This window comes from Nanorana parkeri, unplaced genomic scaffold (assembly GCF_000935625.1).
Source record: "Nanorana parkeri isolate BGI_ZX_2015 unplaced genomic scaffold, ASM93562v1 scaffold96, whole genome shotgun sequence".
In the NCBI taxonomy this organism is placed as follows: domain Eukaryota; kingdom Metazoa; phylum Chordata; class Amphibia; order Anura; family Dicroglossidae; genus Nanorana; species Nanorana parkeri.
In genome coordinates this window covers 15,928-36,446 of record NW_017306364.1, presented here as the reverse complement: position 1 = coordinate 36,446, position 20,519 = coordinate 15,928, and the positions used below count along the sequence as shown (strand labels likewise).

The 20,519-nt window shown below is 43.0% G+C and overlaps 1 protein-coding gene across 1 annotated transcript in view; it reads right to left on the bottom strand.

Moving 5' to 3' along the window:
- TTK (TTK protein kinase) overlaps positions 1 to 9,722 on the bottom strand; it is a 38,057-nt gene extending 28,335 nt beyond the window's left edge. Inside the window, exons 1-7 of the mRNA XM_018552707.1 lie at positions 9,551 to 9,722; positions 7,997 to 8,219; positions 5,677 to 5,783; positions 3,495 to 3,638; positions 2,689 to 2,803; positions 2,535 to 2,604; positions 2,343 to 2,428 (exon numbers count right to left, since the gene is read on the bottom strand). Coding sequence (XP_018408209.1) covers positions 2,343 to 2,428; positions 2,535 to 2,604; positions 2,689 to 2,803; positions 3,495 to 3,638; positions 5,677 to 5,783; positions 7,997 to 8,219; positions 9,551 to 9,707 — 902 coding nt within the window. The 5' untranslated portion in view covers positions 9,708 to 9,722. The remainder of the gene's footprint in view (positions 1 to 2,342; positions 2,429 to 2,534; positions 2,605 to 2,688; positions 2,804 to 3,494; positions 3,639 to 5,676; positions 5,784 to 7,996; positions 8,220 to 9,550) is intronic.
- Positions 9,723 to 20,519: the final 10,797 nt, after the last annotated feature.

The window sequence follows — 20,519 nt, the reverse complement described above, 5'->3', positions numbered from 1 at the left end:
CAGATGTGACTACTGAGGAAGCAAGTAATTCCTTCCTACTGAAGCTGTCCAATCACAGAATACCTTCGATTCTGTGAAAAGAATACAAGACATTTTATGAATGGATGAGGAAGGAGAAAGGGAGACTGTTAAAGACACTATCCTGCATTGTGCGAGTGCCAGAAGATCACAGCTGACAGAACGATCAGCCATGAACACTAAACTAAGAATTATAGGTAACTTAGTGGACCAATTAAAAAAAGGTTTTTCCTGGAGTTCCGCTTTAAAAAAGGCAATTGTTTTAGATATGAAGTGCTAAATGTAATTGTCATTGACTTAGGGTTTGCATCTACTTTAATGTCACCTTAGTGTCAGATTATACATACATTATACCACCATGGGTAAATTAGGATCAAGGTACAGTTCAAAAGTAGTCATTTGATCAAGTTTGAAGTAACATGCCTTGGTAAAGTGCCACTGTAATGTTTAAGTATGCATCTCCAGGTACCCACAAATAAGGTAATCTTCCAGACAATGACCCAGGAACCCTAAATCTTGGGCAATCTGGAATGCAAGTTTAAGCAACCTGTAGTGACACTACCCCTTACGAGTGGCCCAACATTGTGAAGGAGGTCTCATTGTCCAACAGTAATGTGCCGTAGGCAGGAACAAGCCTTCTAGCAGGGTAACTGGTACAAATTTGCTTAACAGACCTTTAGGGCTTCCAGGATACTAAACAACAAGCACCTGGAATCGACTGCCGATTCCAGTCACACTTTACCAGGTTTTATCAACCTGTCAACTTGTGCTTCAAACAGCCGAAAGAAATATGCAGGTAGATCAGCGGTTCTCAACATGTGGGTCGGGACCCCATTCGGGGGTCGAATGACAATTTGCCAGGGGTCGCCAGGAGTCTCCCGCTATTAGATAGCGGCTCCTGGCCGCCCGTGAGAGAAATAATTTCTCCCGGAAAGGTTTAATCTGCTCGATCGAGCAGAGTAAAACTTTCGCTGCGATTGTTTTTTTAAAAAAATTTATTTCTGAGATCGGTGCCCCGGCCGCCGTAAGTCAGAAAAAAATAAATAAATCAGCATTGGAATGCATAGCTGCATTCCTATTGCCCATTTCACTTTGCAATAGCAAACTAGCTATTGCACCCGCCCACTGCTGCTGTCAATCAGCAGAGGGGGACCTGCAGTTCTCCATCAGGTCCCCATCTAGTGATTATCATAATTATTATAAATAATAAAAGCTGACACCCTCGGCTTGTGTTATATGGTTTGCCATACAGCAGTGGTTCTCAATCTGTGGGTCGAGTCCTCCTCAGCGCTCTCCTAGCGCAGCAGTGTCAGTTCTCCCGCCACACCGCCAGATGTCGCTGCAGCAGCCGCGTCAACCCTAAATGTTACCGTTGGGGGTCACCACAACTTGGCAAATGTTACCAAGGGGTCCCGGCCCTAGAAAGGTTGAGAACCACTGAGGTAGATAGACCTGTTCATTTATAACTAAAGTTGTTAAAATGAGTGAATTAAACAATTTACTTAAGTCAGGACTTGTGCAGATGATACTGAAATGCATGTGAATTAATCAATATGAAAGCAAAAGCAGCATGACGCAACTCAGAAGCTAACCTAAAAGTGACCGCTGTTTGAGAAAAGCAAGCAATACCAAAATTATTTTTCCTGCTGCCTGCGCTGCCAAACGCTGCTTTGAGGCAGAGAAATCTACTTTAATCTGGAGAGAAACACACTTCCAGTAGTGTCGTTCTCCTGGGTCCCCCCCCACAGCGCTCACTGTGGGGGGGACCTTCTGACTACCTAAATTAAAATACAGCATACAGTATTGATGCAGGGGTCAGTAGGAGGAACTAGCGAGAGCAGTAGGGTTCCAAGGAGATGGACACTCTAGAAGTGGTAACTACAGTACTAACTTCAGCAGAAGATTGGAGTGACATACGTGGTCAGTCGAGTATGTCCCATCTTTTTTAGAGGTTTGTTTTGCTTTTTTCTTAGCAACAGGGTTACTTTACGCAAGTGAAAGCCAAAGCGACACACAACTATATTACATCTGAGCTAGTTGAGCCTTAAAGGTGCCCAAACACCTTACAATTATCTGCAGATTTTCTGTGGTCAGATGGAAAAAGTGCAACAGATTGGCCCAGGTGGAGATTACTCCATCCACACAGTTAAGTGTAGATAGAGAAATCTGTTGCACCTTTTCCATCTGAACACAGAAAATCTGCACATACTTGTAAGGTGTATGGCCAGCTTTACACACATGCAATTATCCAACAATGTACACCCACAGAGTAGTCAGTTGAAAGCACACTTACTAAGCTTTATTGTCGAGTATTCAATTCTTACCTTTTAACACTTGAGGTTGGAAATACGTCGTGATTGGTCGTTCCAGCATCTGGAGAAGCTGCAGACTGTACAAGCACCCTCCCAAACTGACATTTAGCAGGTTACAAACAAAAGGAAATCTACGTTAATATATTAAATGAAATAAGAACTTGCCAGAGGCACTTTATTGGGATGCAGCAAATTACAAATTACCTTATTTGGCGCATGTGCTAAAGGTTTTCGCTGCATCTCATCGCAATCTTCAGGGGAGCTAATCTTTTCTCTATGGAAATGTGAAAATCAAGAATTAGATTAGGTCTATCAAAGCAATATGCAGATTAAATAAAAGTAAAATGACATTTTTTACCCAAATAAAAATCTCATGTTGACAGAGAGCTCTCCTGAGCTGTCACTCCTCGTTTTCCTCGGCTTCCCAAGTGCACAGCTTGGACCATTTTCTCCATTATGCTGGCTCAGAGACACTGTGAAAAAAAACACCACAACACAATAGCAAGATAAAAATCGAAAAGCGCACAGCGCTAAATATTCGTACAAGTAACAATATGTAAAGTGCAGTCTAGTGCTAAATCTGTTACATGAAGAAAATTCTAAAAAAAATATCCCAAAAGCGCAATTCAAAATAGTAATTCATAAACTAGAAATATAAGTGACCAATCGATGATTTATATGCAATACATCTGAATGCAATAAATATTAAATATAACGAGTCCAATCAATAGTTTGTGATAGTAATTCAATGCCAGTGTGCGTTCACACACTAATTAGTGTCTAAAAACAAGTGTAATTAAATATTGTAAACAATCCAGTAAAATTAAGTGCCCAAAGTGGTTCCAATATATCCAAGTGTTGAAAGAAGGATAGAAAGGGTCACTCTCCTCGTCAACTAAGCTTTCTTTCATCGCACTCACCGGAATGAACCCACATATAAAGCAGGCTATAATAATGTATCAGAGCCACATTCAATTGCTTGCCCAGTTCACTCAGCGCTCACTTTTCAATTTACGTACTACAAGTGGCGATACTTTGAGCATAGCAGCTTTTTATTCCATAGAACATAGGTTCCATAGCGCAGAATATTATTATTTACAATATCAAGGTAACTAATAAAGACAAATTCAACAATGGTTTAAATAAAACAGGAAGCGTACTAACAAGATAAATTTTCTTTATCGTCCTCGGATATCAGCTGAGGTTTCCTTAATTGCAGGTTCTTCAAGGCCAGCTCAATCATCTCTGCTGGAACAGCTCCACAGTCCTTCCCTCTCTGGAGAATTTGCTTGCTCTTTTTAAAGTTGCCTAAAAAAAAGTCACATTCAGTTGCAAAGGTGTTACAGTAACTTTGTGATTAACTTGGGCTAGAGGAAGACAAAGTAATGGGCAATCCAACATTTCAGCAATCTCATCAGAACAAGATGTGAAAGTGCATTTCCCAATTGGGACACCTGTTCTGGTGACAAATGCCCAAAAGGGAATTCCCCTCAGTTTGTAGAGATTCTCACTTACTTCCTGCTGTGGGTACAGGACAGGAAGTGAACATAGATCATTAAGTCTCAAAATCCAGCTGCTTGAAAGCACATGACAGCCCCAGCAGAGCAGTATAGAAAACCTTGCCCATGGTTCCCACCACTGGGTCTGCATATGGTCCTCTCTTGCTCCTCCAGTACCCTCCACAAGGAGTGCTTGTGTGTTCTCTATTGTTTTTAGGCAGTTTTAGTCTACTCTAACATCCAGTGGTCCGAACATTTAAGCACGAGATAGACAGCGAAAACAAGTACCGCGCTAAATAATCCCAATTCTGAGAAGCTACTCAGATAAAACTGAAGTATTTTAAAAAAAATGGAAAATGTGCACACTAGTTATAATTACCGATTGTTTGCATGCACAGCCCCAATATCCCCAGCATGCATTGATGAGATTAGACTAATGTGGATGTCTTGGTGGACAGGATAAGAAATTATTCAAACCCCCAACTGGGCTGTTAGGTTTATTATTATTCAGGATTTATATAGCGCCAACAGTTTGCGCAGCGCTTTACAATATAAGGAAGACATTACACTCACAATACAATTCAAGACAAGATGGTAAGGAGGGCCCTGCCCCTGAGGGCTTACAATCTAAAAAGGGAGGGGGAAGTGATACATGAGGATGTAGCTGTGTGGGGATGAATTGTTTGAGAATGTGATGGTTCAGTGGTTAGGTTAAGGTGGGATAGGCTTAAGGGATCGCCTAAAGGCAGTCAGAGTGGGAGATAGACGGACAGGTTGTGGTAGAGAGTTCCATAGGATGGGAGAGACTCTAGAGAAGTCCTGGAGGGGAGGCAAACTCCTAACCTCCAGCTGTGGTGCAACTACAAATCCCAATTAAAAAAGGCACAGGCATGACCCACAGAGACAGATGAATGATGGGATTTGTAGTTTAACAGCTGGAGTTTGCCTACCCCTGTGTGTGCCAGTCATTTACGAACAGAAACCAAAAACAATCTCAGTCATGAAGGGGTTAATAAACATTTTTGCTAAGCCATATTGTGCAAATGCAGTTCTTCAAACTAGACTTTTTTTTTAAAAAGATGTTAACCTGATGCTATTAAAAGATCTCTGGGCAAAATAAAAATGAACCCTTACATTTGGGCTACCCCCAAACTGTAAGGGTTACATGCTCATTTTGGTCTAGGGTTTAAAACAAAAAGAAATACTCACCTGATCCTTGGTCCCACCTGTCTGCTAGACCGGCCTTTTCTCCTAAGGGCTCCGGCGCTGTAATAACCCGCGAGTCATCACTTCTAATAAAGTGTATTAGACATGAGGAAGCTGAGGGAGTTCTTTAACTATTAGAAGACTTAAGAGAACTATGGGGTAACCTTTTTATCCCATAGTTCTCTTTAGGGTCACAGGAGGACATATGCTATTGTCCTCCCATGACCCAAAGCTCAGCATATAGCAGGTTAATTCCCGCTATATACTGAGAGCGCTGCAGCTGGGACGGATCCAGACAATACTGTCAAGATCCACCGAGCTGGCTGATAGGCAGAGCCTGCTGTCAATCTAAAAGGCAGAGCCAGCTGTGCCAGCCCTTTCCCGTTCCTCCAGTCAGCGCTGGAGGATTGGAGAGGGGAATCCCTGCAGGGAGAGGTGACAGAGTCAACGCTCTCTGCTGTGGGATGATCGGGAAGTGAGCGAGTGACGGTATGTGTTCGCTCACTTCCCGATCTATAGAGTTGACCTGTGACAGTTTCATTGTCACAGGTCAGCTCGAACAAGGAGTATGAAAGGAAATCACTCACCTCCTTAAACATCAAAAAATTAAAAACATTGGTAAAACGTTATTGGAAAATTACCTTCTGAACTCTCAAACTGAGCAAAAGCAGCGTGCACAAAAGCAAATTTTTTGCAGTTTAATCTTGCAATTTGGAACTGGTCACGTGCCTCATCTGGGTCCAGAACCCTAAAATGAAAGTGAAAATGTAAAATAGACCTAAAAAACAAAACCTAAAAGGCAAACATAAATCAACCGATTGTTGAAAAAAAACATTTGCTTTGCAGAGTTAAAATTAGTTAACCCATTCTTACCAATTCATGCAGAATGCTTTAGAACAAACACCATCCAAAATATCCTCTAACAACCCGGCTTTTCAGCCAGTCTTCCAGTATCCTTTGCGGAAAATTTATTTTTGGGACTTTGAGTATACACCGACTTCCTCTCAGCAGCCACACAGAGTGACAGAGGAGCAAAGGTAATGCAAGTACACATGTACCAGAGCAGGACACCATTTAAAGTAAACCTCTTACTTTACCCTACATTGTGAAAGCTCAGGCTCATATTAACATGTGTTCTCCATAATCTATTTCAGGCAAACCTCACAGAGCTCCTAACACGTCAGGTTGGTCTCAATCAAGCGGATTCAACTTTCAACAAAGATTGAATCTGACTGGCAGATTTGAGAAACGCATTAGTATACAAACCTTGATACATCAGTCTTTCTTTGCCTAACACAGTGAGAAGCCTGCAGGTTGTGTATTTGGGAATACCACCTCTGTAATGCAAAAAGGTTTACAGTAGCGGTGCACCGGAATACAAATGACAGGGCAAAACCAGAAATGTTTTTTTTTAAATATTTTATTTGCATTAAATATTTTTATTTTTTACTCTATTATTGGCTTCGGATAAATATTAGGGGTCTAAGCAGACCCCTGATATTTCACTTTTAAAATAGACAGAGCCCTCAATCTTTTTCTGCAGCCTCGGTTATAAATCAACAGGAATCCTCTATACTGAGTGTTCCTGTTCATTCATAACATGACAGAGTATGTTTACTATAACCACAATCATGAATGAAGAGGAAGTGATGTAGATCACTTCTTATTCATTCATAATTGGGGACACAGTAAACATTCAGCAGAAAAATGGCACTTGCAGCATTTTGCCAATAGTGTCATTTTCAGCCGATATAATCGGTGCATCACTGGTTTACAGGTTACTGGATTAGCAACCCAAAAAAGTTTCCCCAGAGCCTCCACTTATATTAAATTTCAAGGCTTAAAGTAAAATGAAACCTTTTTTATTTGTTTTGCATATAATGCATCTACTGCTAGCATGCAGTAGATATTTGCAAAAACATTAAAAAAAATAATGATACTTTAAAGCATAACTGCCCCTTGTTGAAAAACAAATGAATGGATTGCACCGCTACTCCACAGCACAAGCAGGGGACATCCATGTGCTTACCAGCTGGAGCTCGTCCTCACTCCTACGTTAGCTGCTGTTAAATAATAAAACATCCGGCCGCACTCCATGTAACTGGAAACTTCTTTATTAAAGATCCCACAGCTGCACAAAGTCTGGCCTCAGGTTTGCCCTCAACGCAATTCACCCAATCCTGGACTTAATACGATTAAGTAAAGTGAAACGTGTCAGGCGGCAAACATGTGGAGGGATTTTGTATGATCTTTACCAAAAGAAGTTTCCAGTGACATATGGAGTGCAGTTACACAATGTGGTCGGTCCCCATACTAGTCATAAACTCACCTGTCCCTATATTGCAGAGTAGATTGCACTTGTCAAAATCTTCCCAGCCAGGCTTGTGCATGCACACTGTACACTCATTTAATCCTATAGACTACCCAGCACAGAGCACACGACGGCCCATAGCACAATGAAGTAGACATAATATACAAGTTTCAAAGAATACCTTTAAAGCAATGTTTATTAAGAGTTACCCAGCTGTGAACTACATATCGCAACCATTGCAATATCGGAGTGCTACTGGTACTAGGGCTGCAGCTAACGATTATTTTCATAATCGATTAGTTGCCCGATTAATCGGATAAAAAAAAAAATTGACGAATCGACGATCGAAAACGTTGGTAACGTTTTCAATCGTCGATTTTAATCGACTAAATCGATTAACTGTTGCAGCTCTAACTGGTACTATTAGAAATAACCCCCCTCCTCCCACCATGGTCCCAGGGACATGTGTCATTGGTAGCTGATAATAGTAGCTCCCACAAAGCAGTGCTGCACAATTACCCTGAGCCCTAAAATGTCACATTCACAGTAAGCGAGTACCACCAATAACAGTTTTCACACGCATTTTTCTCTCCGTGAACTATTGAGAGTGACAGCACATAATTGTCATAATACTATACAGTCATACTTACGCCTTGAGTTCTGCAAATCGTACCAAGATTTTGGCATAACTCTCATTGTGGCTGTGATTTTCTGCAGAAAGTGATTCAACTGCATGGTTGTAATTGTCAAGCAGTCTATTGAGCAGTACATGGTCAATCTGTGGCAGGCCTATATTCTCTAACCTTAGAAGAGAAATCAGACATTCTTCTGGGTTTTTTGGTGTTAGAAGATGATTAAATACTCCAGAATGTTCTAAAAGAAGAAACAGAAATGGGTAAATGTTCTTAAAAATAAAAGGGTTCAAAATACGAGTAACAAGAGGTCACTTCCAGATACAAGTAAAACGTTGAATAAATTGTTTGTACTAGAAGTGCACCAAAATGGAATTTTCAGACCGAAGCCGAAAAAAAATACAAAATTTGTCAAGCCGAAACAAAAAACTAATTTTTTCACCAAACTTTTTTAAAATAGTTTTAATATTATATTTTTATTATTTTTACTTTACTGTTGGGTGCTCTGGGGAAATATTAGGGGTCTAAAACAGATTCCTGATATTTCCTTTTTGAAATAGAAATTGACGACAGAGTCTTCACTCTTCACTTTCTGCAGCCCCTGTTATGAATGAACAGGAGGCCTCTATACTGAGTGTTCCTGTGAATTCATAACTTGTAGATATAGTATGAGTTACTATGTCCACAATCATGAATGAATAGGAAGTGATGTAGAGCACTTCCTGTTCATAACTGGGGACACAGTAAACATGCTATGTCCTCAATTATTTTAAAACACTTAGCGATCAGCTGATCGCTTGTAACCCACTCTCCATCCTGCTGTAGTCCCATCACACTGCTGACCGCTTAGTCCAATAAACAACTTGTGGGTGCTACGGTGGCCAACGCATGGCGCCGTGACAATCAAAGTAAAGATGGGGCGCCGGCACTCCAAATAGTGTAAAGTGCGTCTTTTAATGATGTAAATGCAGCATATCAGATATATGTAACGTTTCAGGGTCACACCGGATCCCCTTCTGGGTTTTGCTTGTATGAGGTGTCAGACCTACTTAGGCATCTCTAAGTGGTAGCCCTCGGAAATGCGGTAGAAACGTGCGACAAACGCGCATATTCGATACGCCTAGGTGTGAACCCAGCCTTACACAAAGGCGGAGAAAAAGGCGTTGAAATGCAGTGACCTGCAGGTCAGCACCCAAAGTGCCATTCATCAGTGGTCAGCTGTTGCTCCCTTATTCTCAGCTGGCCCACCAATGATGGTTGCGCTGTATGAGATCCGGGCCAGTTTGTCATTGTTTATACATTGCTATGATATTAGTAAAATAAGCATAACATCACGCCGGCCCGCATCATGCCATAACAACATATAAGTAAAAAGAAAGACTGATCTCTGAGACTTGGATGGCAAGGGTCTTTGGAAGGCACTGGTGATGTAGTCTTCCAGGGGGCAGAGACTAGCATACATTCAAAGGAACTGGACTTTGCGGGTTTATACACCATAGTGTGAGTAGACACTTATAACCATTAAAAAAAAAAAAAACCACCAGTTTGAACCAAAAAGCACCGTAGCCTCACCTGTTGTATCAGCAGATGACTTGGTAAATATCAATTCACCCGTCCAATTATCTTCACTGCCATGCTTCAAAGTATCTTCTGTTTTTTTCAGTTTTTTAACTCTATCCAGAATTGATGCGATTTTCAGTTTCCTCTCACTTATATCTTCGTCATCCATTTTGTGGGCAGTTCTAGACTGAAAAAAAAACACATAAGGTTAACGGTCAGAGGAACCAGAGATTACAGGGACAGAAGGCACAGACAGTAATTACAACAAACACTCTTCCCACTGTACTAGGAAATATGAGGTTTTTGTGCTTTGCCTGTACAAATTGGAGAGATTAACCCCACCTTTAGGAAAAAAGGTGAGGGGAAATTTCCTCAATAAGATACAAAACAAATGAGCGAGATTCTAACCCTTCCCAAAAACATTTTAAACAAAAAAATATATATATGAGGCTGGAAGTGGGCTATAACTCGACAGCAGAGAAATGAATGCAGAACTCCAGCTTACAAAAAAAAAAAAAAGACCACAAATGAAAAGCCAGTTAAATCTTTCTACCACTATACTGTATGTCAGCAGCCTTCAGAACTGAATGACATTAAATCGACTTCCTCTGAGCCCAGGGTGTCAAGCACAGTACCTGGTAGTGTGTCATCATGGCAGTCTGGGCTCACTGTACTACTCCAACTAAATGATCTCCACCACCAGAGGAGAGCAGGAAGGATCCCTGATATCATCAGACCGGCCAAAAGACTGCTGGATTAACGTTGTGTGCTTAAATTTTTGGTAAATTAGCTGCAATGTGGACCACAGGGAAGGCGGTTTGGTAAACAGAAGTCAGCTTGAAAGCGACCATGTCAGGAAAAATGATCTGTAAAAGGTGGTAAATATTTACCTTTTCCACTGCCTGCACCACCCTGATCGGTAAAAATGGTGCCTCAAAGTCCCCTGGAAAACCAGAGTGTCTTACTACCCCGAAAGTAAGACCTAGTACTATCTTTAGAGATTCCTGTAATACAAGACCTACCCCGAAAATAAGGCCTAGTTTGGTGGTTAGAGAAAGTGACAGCCGGCCGAGCGCTGCGGGAGGAGAGCGCTGTGTTTGTGGTTTTTTTTGGAGGGGGGGGGTCCTTTGTTCCTTAGCTCCGCCACTGGTAGGGGGCACACATGTATTGCTGCATCCAAGCAGCCAGCCAGGGGTCCGAGAGTAACGTTCAATTATATGAGCAGCTGGTCTCCTGAAGTCTGCATGTATAAAACATGTAAAGTACCGCAAAACATTTCATCCATACACGGGGGGGACTGAACGCCGCAGCTCCCGCATGCAGCCCGCACACCTGTCTGCCTTGGCTTTTGCTTAGAGTGCTGCCGCCGGGCAGAAAACTACATTTCCCAGCAGGCAGCGGCATGGCCAGTGGGGTCGGAGTGAGGTCAGGAAACTTCTGACTGAAGGTCTGTGCGACGAGGTGGCTCCCTGGACGGCATCAGAGAGGAGAGCTCCAGGACAGCTGCAGCCTGCAGGTACTGTGACAGTATTTTTTCACTCCCCTTCTTCTGTACTGTATGATACAGTACATTCCATATCTTTGCTTTGTGCGACACCTGTGTGCCTCAGCCTCCACAGTTTATTGTATTGTTGTACATTTTGTTGCACATTAAAAACAAAAAAAAAGGCATCCCCTGAAAATAAGACCTAGTGTGTTTTTTTGGGGGGAAAAATATAAATGTCTTATTTTTTTGGGTAAACACAATAGTAACTCTCAAGCAACCAGAAACTATAGTTTGTGGATGCACCGATACTAGTATAGGTATCGGTGTCGAGTAGGGATCCACCAATATATATCAGCCGCCGAAAGATATCGGCCGAAAATGGCACTTTTGGCTAAATGCCGAAAGTGCCATTTTCCTGCTCATACATCGGCGCATCCGTGATTCCTTTCTTCCCCGCTGGGCGCTGCTCCGTGTCCCAGCGGAGAGGAGAGAAAGTGACAGCCGGCCGAGCGCTGCGGGACAAGAGCGCTGTGAGCGGCCGGTGTCTCTCCTCCCACACCGCTCGGCCGCCTATCACAGTGCGGCAGAGCGGTGTGGTGGCGGAGACCGCGCTGTCACAGGAGGCTGGGCTCTCCTCCCTGCACCGCTCACTCAGCCTCATGTGACAGCGTGTGTCAGAGAGGAGAGCAGGCTACATACACTCAGCGATCAGTGATCGCTGAGTGTTTGTACATAATTGAGGGCATGGTATGTGTACTATATCCTCACTTATGAATGAATGGGAGTGATCTATATCCACTCCTGTTCATTCATAATTGTAGTTATAGTAAACGTACTATATTTTCAAGTTATCAATGAACAGGAACACTCAGTTTAGGGGATTCCTGTTCATTGATAACAGGGGATACAGAAAAAGAGATTGAGGACTCTGTGTCCTCAATCTATTTTAAAAGGTAAATATTAGGGGTCTGTTTAGACCCCTAATATTTCCCCGAAGCCCCTAAAAGTAAAGTAAAAAATATTTAATAATGAATAAATACAAATAAATATTAAAAAATGTAAAAGTTTATAAAAAATAAATTAAAATATTTTCGGTATCGGTTTCGGCCTGACAATTTTTTCTATTACGTTTTTAAATTTCTATTTCGGTGCACCTCTAGTGTTGAGTATTTGGACAAGTACTCATTCAAATGCTCCGATGCCTAGCCCGATACTTTTGGTATCAGGAAGCCGGGCAGCGAGTCATTACATGCTGCCCGGCCAATCAGGAAGCCGGGCAGCGTGTAATGACCTGCTGCCCGATTGGCCAGGAAGCCGGCTCCATGCTTTCTTGTCACCAAGTGACGAGAAGCATGGGGACGGCTTCTCTGCTAATCGGGAAGGCAGGTGGCGAGTTTTCAAATGCCGCCCGGCTTCCCGAATAATCAGGAAGCCAGGTGGTGAGTCATCACACGTCGCCTGGCTTCCTTAATAGGACTTCCGGTATCGGTATTGGCGAGTACCAAAAACCAAAATATCGGTACTCGATACCGAAATCGGTGCATCCCTAGTATCCATGTACCTTGCCACATTCCTTACCGGATATACCAAAAGTAACGAGTGCTCGTAATGACTGCGGATGGTGCTGCTCGCAACAGAACTCCAATACAGATGTCACAAGCACCAGGATTCCATGTTAGTGCAAATCCATTCTATTGATAGTTGTCACTCAAACTACGAAATTACGTCGTTTGAATGACAACTATGAATAAAATGGATTTGCACTAACATAGAATCTTGGTGCTGGTGACATCTGTATTGGAGTTGTGCAACACATTCCCCAACCCTCTACTTAAGAGGATTGCAGGGTTCTTTTCCCTGCAGGATTCTGCATTCAATTGAACACGGTGCAGCTATGCATGTCTCCACCCACACGTCATTCATTCACAAGATCTGTGAACGGAAAAAACTACAAGTCCTATCTACAACCACAGCAGATGGACACAAAAATCTCAATGGTGTCCAAGTGGGGTGACATCATGTCCAATGACTACTTCCTCCTGCCCCATGGCTAAAAATCCGTGTGGACCTGTCTTCAGGAGCCTGAGCATTGCACCCATGATCGCAGTTGTAATACTTTCCAGGATCAAATGCAAAAACATACTAAATGTTCCTCAGCATTGTTACATCTATACACTATGTATAGAACGTAATGATTTACAGGACCCTAGACCACTGTAGAGAAGGGAGGGGCTCCAGGGACCAGTCTAAGAGCAAGCCACCTCCGAGGATCAGGTGAGTATTTTTCATTTTTGGCACCTAGGCACAAATGAGCAGTGTTTTTCCCCATAGTTCTCCTTAGGGTAACGGGAGGACACAAACTAGCGTCCTCCCGTTACCCTAAGCTCAGTATACCACGAGCTACAGCTCGCGGTATACTGAGATGCCGCAGCCGGAGCGGATCCCGACGTAGATGACGGGATCCGCCCAGCTGCGTGAGTGACAGCTGGCTCTGCCTATCTAGAGGCAGAGCCAGCTGTACCCGCCTCCTCCCCCGTCCGTTCCGCCAGTCAGCGCTGGCAGATCGGAGCGGGGAGAGGGGAATCCAGCCCTCCCCCTGTCACGGCAGAGAGCCGTGACAGGATCGAGAGGTGAGTGAACCTGGTATGTGTTCGCTCACCTCCCGATCTACTGAGCCGACCTGTGACAGTCTCATTGTCACAGGTCGGCTAGAACTATGAGGTGAGTGGAAATCACTCATCTCATAGTTCTCCTTTAACCCTTGCAGTGCAGAGGTAGCACCACTGAAAGGGTTAATACAAATTCTGTCTGGAGTTTTAAACAAATGAGTGTTTCTGCTCAACTGCCAATTGTTTCTGGGTTTAGTTTCAGGTTTTCCTCTAATACACATACAAGGAGTCATAGAAGAATCTTCTTTTGTGGGGGGAGGACTTGGTGCCTAAATAACAACGTACATAAATAAAACAGGCCTGACAACCCAACCACATGTACGTAGAGATTCGTGGCACTGTGATAGCAAATTGTCGTATATCTTCTATGAATAAGTTTCCGTACACCGAGTAGATGACCGGGGAGCAGAGCTCTATATGCAGGGACAGGACACAGGGTGTGGCATACACATGAAAGCAGCTCGGTGTCACACACCTGTCGGTTCCTGGCCGCTTCCCGCCAGGCGCCTCCGGTAACTGGGTGCGATCCGCGCGTTATTCCGGTACACACACACTCCCAATCCAGCTCCGTACAGCACGAGCAGCCGCAAGTTTGAAATTTGCCACTTCCGCAATGCTGAATCCTGATTGGCTCCTGCAAGCGGAAAAGGAATTACCGGGAAATCACCTGATTCGACCGCCGCCATTTTTCTTTTGGGCAAGTTTTTTAGGAGTTGCAGTGAACTAATTCGGACAGTATAATTTTCTGTTAGCGAATGAGCATGTTTAAATGTCGGATATTTACATTATTAAATTATAGGCTGTGTTTACACCGTTGGCAAATATATGAGCAATGGTTTGCTCAGGGAAAAGAAAACACAACCTGTACAGAGAACAGCTTAGTGAAACTTTATACAACAAATAACATTTTTCAAAAAGACAGTTTTCTTTTATTTTGCAATAAGGCATACTTACCTGCCTGCACAGCTGTATACATTTGTGTCCTCTGCCAAGATGAATGAAGTCCGAAGCATGTTGGCACAGCAAATCAAGATCCTGTACCTGGAGGAGGACCAAGTGAGGATGTCAGTGGCCAGTAGCTTATGGACATCGCATCGCTGGAGAAGAGGTGAGTATGGTTCTGCTTTAAAGCTGAAGTTTAATCTTATATTTTATCTTGCCTTGTTCCTCCTTGACCCCTTCATCAACATGCTAATAACATTTTTAAATAAAACTTTTCCGTTTTCATTACATATGTTATTTTAGACCTACGGTAGTGATTTCATCACTGGGACTCAGTGCTCTTCTACGCAATATGGGGAAATCCTGACAGATAGGAGGGGCTGTATATTTCTTCAAAATAGCATACTGCCCTATGTAACGACCACATGTGATGCTGAGCCTCTGATTGAAAGAACTGAAATCCAATTAATGAAAGGAGTGGGTCAGTGACAGTAAGGATGGGGAAGACAGCGCTAGATGATACTGGACATCCTCCAGCTAGGAAATGAGGCGGGCTATATCTGACTCCCTGTGGAACCACTTTAAGCTATTTCATTGCAGGAGAGCAACCTGTACAACTGTGCAAGACTGAAGGGAAGGTTGGAGTTCAGTGCTAAGTACATTATTAGATATAAAAATAAACATGTTCCCTGCAGGGACTCTCCAAATTGTTTGGATTAAGGGCCTTGTCACACCATGTCCGGACCAGATCTGCACGCGTTTCTGCAAATGCGGTGCGGTGCGTTTGTGATGCGCTCCAGTTTTTTTAGAAATGTTTATTTATGATAAAGTTTTTTGTTTTTTTTGCTTTCATGAAAAGCATGACTTACATACACACATGCAAAAGTTTCGAACAGTAGACAGTCAATAAGAAGTTCCTTTAACAGAAAGCCAATAATGTCGATTTTAGCAAATCCATCTCATTATACATACTGAATCTTTACGTATATGCATATCTGTTATATCTAACATAGCTTTGGTATGCTCTAAAAATACTTTGCATTCTACATATCTTCTAGACTGTCCTATGCCTATTGAGCATCACTTAACTTAGTTAAAAGAGATGAGAGAGAGAAAGAGAGAAGAGAAAAAGTAGGATGTGGAAAAGAAGAAGGAAAATAAAATGATAAAGATATAGATATTCTTCCAGGACATTTATCTATGTCGGTGAGTAGGAGAGAGCAGAGTCAGCTCAGCATCCCGACTGCGTTCCAGTTTTGTTTGGGGGGGGTTAATGTCATTATGCAAATCAATCACTTCCTGCTCCATATCATAGCTTCTGTTGCGTTCCAGTGCGGTGCATTTGTGACACGTTCCGGTGCTTGCAGGGAAAATGTGACATGCAGCATTTTTTTTCCCGGCACTGGAACGGACTGGACTGGTGTAAACAGATCCCAAACGTCACATACAAACGCATTGGGATGAATTTTTGTTGCGGAAGAAAAATTTTACGTACCTCATCTGATCCGGACATGGTGTGAATGGGCAATAAAAATACCTTCTGGCACAGAAGTTGCTGTACACTGCCCAGCAGTGATCGTCTTTCATAAAAATGTCAGCGCAGAGATGTCCTCTACACCAGCAGGTAAGTATATGTCCCACTGCACCCCAGACCGGAATCCCCATACAGTGGGTGCTAAAATGACTTGCAGGTTAGTGTGGAGGGGACTGGGGGAGAAAAAGGTTCTGGGCGGTTTTTACCCTAATGCAGAGAATGCATTAAGGTAAAATAAACACCCATCCCTGAATACTACTTAAACCCTTCCCAGTGCCATCCACAACTAAAAAAAACCTTTGCTTAGAGTTGAAATTTCATGGACCTAATCTGACCTCTGGCCTTCTGGGGCAGCTTTTCTCTACCATTTTAACATGGAGGAACCCTTGAACTAACTTTCATGTCTCAGGGAACCCTCGCAATAATTACTACATTTACAGCTCATGGGTCATTACCATGAACAGTAGGTGAAGATATAAAAATAAATGAAGTAATAAGGTATGTGGCGTACTTAGTGTATCTGACACCCAGATCTGCTCTATACGACAAAATTATTTTCAGTAATAATGAAATGAAACAAATAATAATGGCATGGAAGGAAATGCAGAACATTGTAGTGTTCCCTTCCCTTACATTGGTGGTCAGTGGAGAAGAGCCCCCTTACACAGGTGGTCAGTAGAATGCTACTTTACCATTGGTGGTCAGTGTAGTGCCCCCTTACATCAGTGGTCATTGGAGAAAAACTCCCTTACACAGGTGTTCAGTAGAATTTTCTTTTACCACTGGTGGTCAATTATGTCCCTCCTTACAGTGGGGCTCATTGTAGTGCCCTCTTACATCAGTAGTCATTGGAGAAGAGATCTTTTACACAGGTGGTCAGTGAAATCCCCCCCTTACATTGGTGGTCATTGTATTTCCCCCTTACACCGATGGTCATTGAAAAAAGAGCTTCCTTATAGTGGTGGTCAGTGGAATACCTCTTTACCACAGGTGGTCTGTGAAGTTCCTCCTTACATTGGTGGTCAGTGAAGAGGTGGTCTCTTAGATTGGTGGTCAGCGGGAAAAGGACTCCCTTATAATGGTCAACATTAGGAGATGGGCTCCCTTAAATTGAAATTAATTGGAAAGCATGCTTCTTACATTGGTAGTCAATGGTGGAGAATTAGCCTTACAATGGTGGTCAGTAGAAGGAGATACAGTAGCTAAAAAGATAACTGGTGTTAGTGGTTACCTATATGAGAGTTAGCAACTGGTCATTGCTCAAGGAACTCCTAGCAACCTCTGGAGGAACCCTAGGGTTTCATAGAACCCCTGGTTGATAAAGGCTGGTCCTAGATAACATAGGAGAAGTGAATGCACCTTGTGGTGTCAGCAAGTACAAGCACTAGCATTAAAAAGTTTTGTTTTTAATAGCAATTTATACTTTTACTCACCACTGTAGCATATACTGTACATGTTCCATTTATAAAACTTTACATGCATCAAAGAATCCTCCATATGCAACAATTACAGCTTTACCTACCGTTGACAATCTAGCTATGAGCTTTTCAACATATTTAGAGGAAATTTCATCCCATGCCATAACTGGTTAGTATAGCAATTTTCTCCCACGTCACAGTGAAGCTTTTTGCAGAAGACCTTGACAGGGTTGAGATCTTGAGAATGTGCCAGCCAGTCCATCAAAGACTCGAGCTTTCTGGTTTTTAACCAAATAGGTTTTTGTAAAGCCAAGAAATATGTGTCAGATTCTTGCCCTGCTGCATGATGAAATGTGTACCAGTCAAGCCTTGACCACAGGGGATGGCATAAGGTTCTAGAACAGAATGGCAACCTTTCTAGTCTATTATTCCTTTCACTATACCAGGGGTCAGCAGCCTTAAACACTCAAAGAGCGATTTGGACCCATTTCCCACAGAAAAGAAAACACCGGGAGCCACAAAACCCTTTTTACATCTAAAATGGAGATAACACTGCATATATCGTTTTTTTACCTTTATGCTATGTATAGCATGTATATACGTATATGTGGGCTTAGTAACGCACTGGACTCTGGGCTTAGTAACGTGCTGGACTCTGGGCTTAGTAACGCGCTGGACTCTGGGCTTAGTAACGCTCTGGGCTTAGTAACGCGCTGGACTCTGGACTTACCTGTGACCCCGCAGAGCCCACCTGAGAGTGACCCTGCAGAGCACATCATAGATCCTGCACAGCCCATCTGAGACTCTCTATGGTGGGCTCTGCAGGGCCTCAGGTCTGCTGGTCGCCTGGGTCCCTTTACCTCCTCCCAACTCCTCTTACCTGCTGCTGCTGGGGCCTGGCCTCCTCCACCCCCTCCCGTGTCACCTCTGCCATACCGCCCCTGGTACAGCTGATAGTCATGTAAGAGGCCCCCCTGACATGGGTACCGGCCGTACCCCCCTGATGGCGGTGTTTTATCAAAGTTTGTGACTACGTTAGAATGTGTGACCGGTGACGTGGTCACACATTTCAATGTAATCCCGCCCAGTTTTTCGGCGGTGGAATATGTGACCGCCAATAGGTGAAGCATTCCAATGCTTTCTTAGCTGTTCCAGGGAAGATCGTATGTGCAGGAGAACTGATCTGCCCTGGAACAGTTGTTCGGTCCTGAAATGTCACTTCTATCCGACTCTGTGAGTGCAATCTCGCATTCCACCCCACTCACAACGTCGGACAGAAGTGACATTTCAGGACTGAACAGCTGTTCCAAGGCAGATCGGTTCTCCTGCACATACGATTTACGATGCCGATCTGCCCTTGAACAGCTGAGAAAGCGTTGGAATGCTTCACCTATTGGTGTTCACACGTTCCACCGTGGAAAAACTGGGCAGGATTACATTGAAATGTGTGACCACGTCACGGGTCACACATTCTAACCCAGTCACAAACTTTGATAGAACAGCGGCCCTGTCTAATCATTTAATTAGATAAATAGATTATAAAAGGCAACATTACAGTGTAACATTTCCCATTATAATCCACTTTTCTAATTAAATTAAAAAACAGCACACAGTGAGCAGTTACACCCGTACCACCCCGTGCACCGGCGGTACTTCGGCTCAGGGAGCCGCAGCAGAGGGATGAAAGAGCCACATGTGGCTCCGGAGCCACAGGTTGCTGACCCCTGCACTATACCATTACATTTCCTCTGCCATGCTTGACAGAAAGCACTCCAACAGCATCCTTTCACTTTATCTATTTCTCCTCCTTGATCCCAACACCTCAAACTTAGACTCCATAAAGTGCTCTGTGCAAAGAATAATCACAAATTAGGAATATATTGTGGTCTCATGTAAAGTGTAGAGTTATTTTAGTTCTTTTCAGTCAGCTAAAAATGAAATATTGCTTATAAATACAGTATATGGTATTTACTGACAGACGCCAGCAGGTGTTGTGCTCAAGTCTGCTCTCTTCCACATCTGATTATTACTTTTACTGCTTTGCTTTGAATAGCCTAGGTATTTACATTTTTTGCCTCTCAATGCAAATACAAAATACACATACCTGAATGGTCACAGGCACACACCTGTACACCAGAGCCATCTAAATTTTCATTTTGACTGCGGCAGTTAAAAAGTGAGCAAGCATCACTGGGTTCTGTTAGACTTCAGGTGACATCTGAATCCTGACCTCCTGAAGTGTGTACACAGGGACCCCTCATAAACAAATGAGACACGTGGATTGTGTGTCAAGTACGGACTTTGCTCTATTATTTTATATGCCCCAAGAGTAATCCCACTTTACCAGGTGAATTTGGGAACATGGAATTACCCCCACCAATCTGCCCCCTCTCAAATATGGTACTCAAAATTGTCCATACGTGAAGCTTTAAAAGCCTTTACTAATCATCAGTTTAGAGCTAATCATGAAATATGGCCCCCAGAATTATTGCTGTCACTTGGCTCTTTTTAGAGACAGGTTGGTTAATAACCTGAAAAAAAGTCATTTCAGGGAGGTGCCCTTTTCATTTCAGGGAGGTGCCCTCTGCCCAAAACCGTTGGGGGGGGGAGGGGGTGTAAAGCGTTCCGGAGGGCCATTCATGAATGGGGACATAGTAAATGTTTACTATGTGCTCAGTTTATGAATGAAAAGGAAGCAGCTCAGTACAGCGGTTTCCTATCTATTCATAACTAGGGAGACAGTAAATATTTACAATGTCCACAGTTTTGGAATGAAAAGGAATCCTCTGTACTGAGCTGCTTCCTGTTTGAGTGCTGGGGCTGCAAAGAAGGAGATTAAGGATACTGTGTGCTTTTTCGATTTCAAAAGGGAAATATCAGGTATCTGTGCCACTAGACCACTAATATTTCTCCGAAGCCCCTAACAGTAATG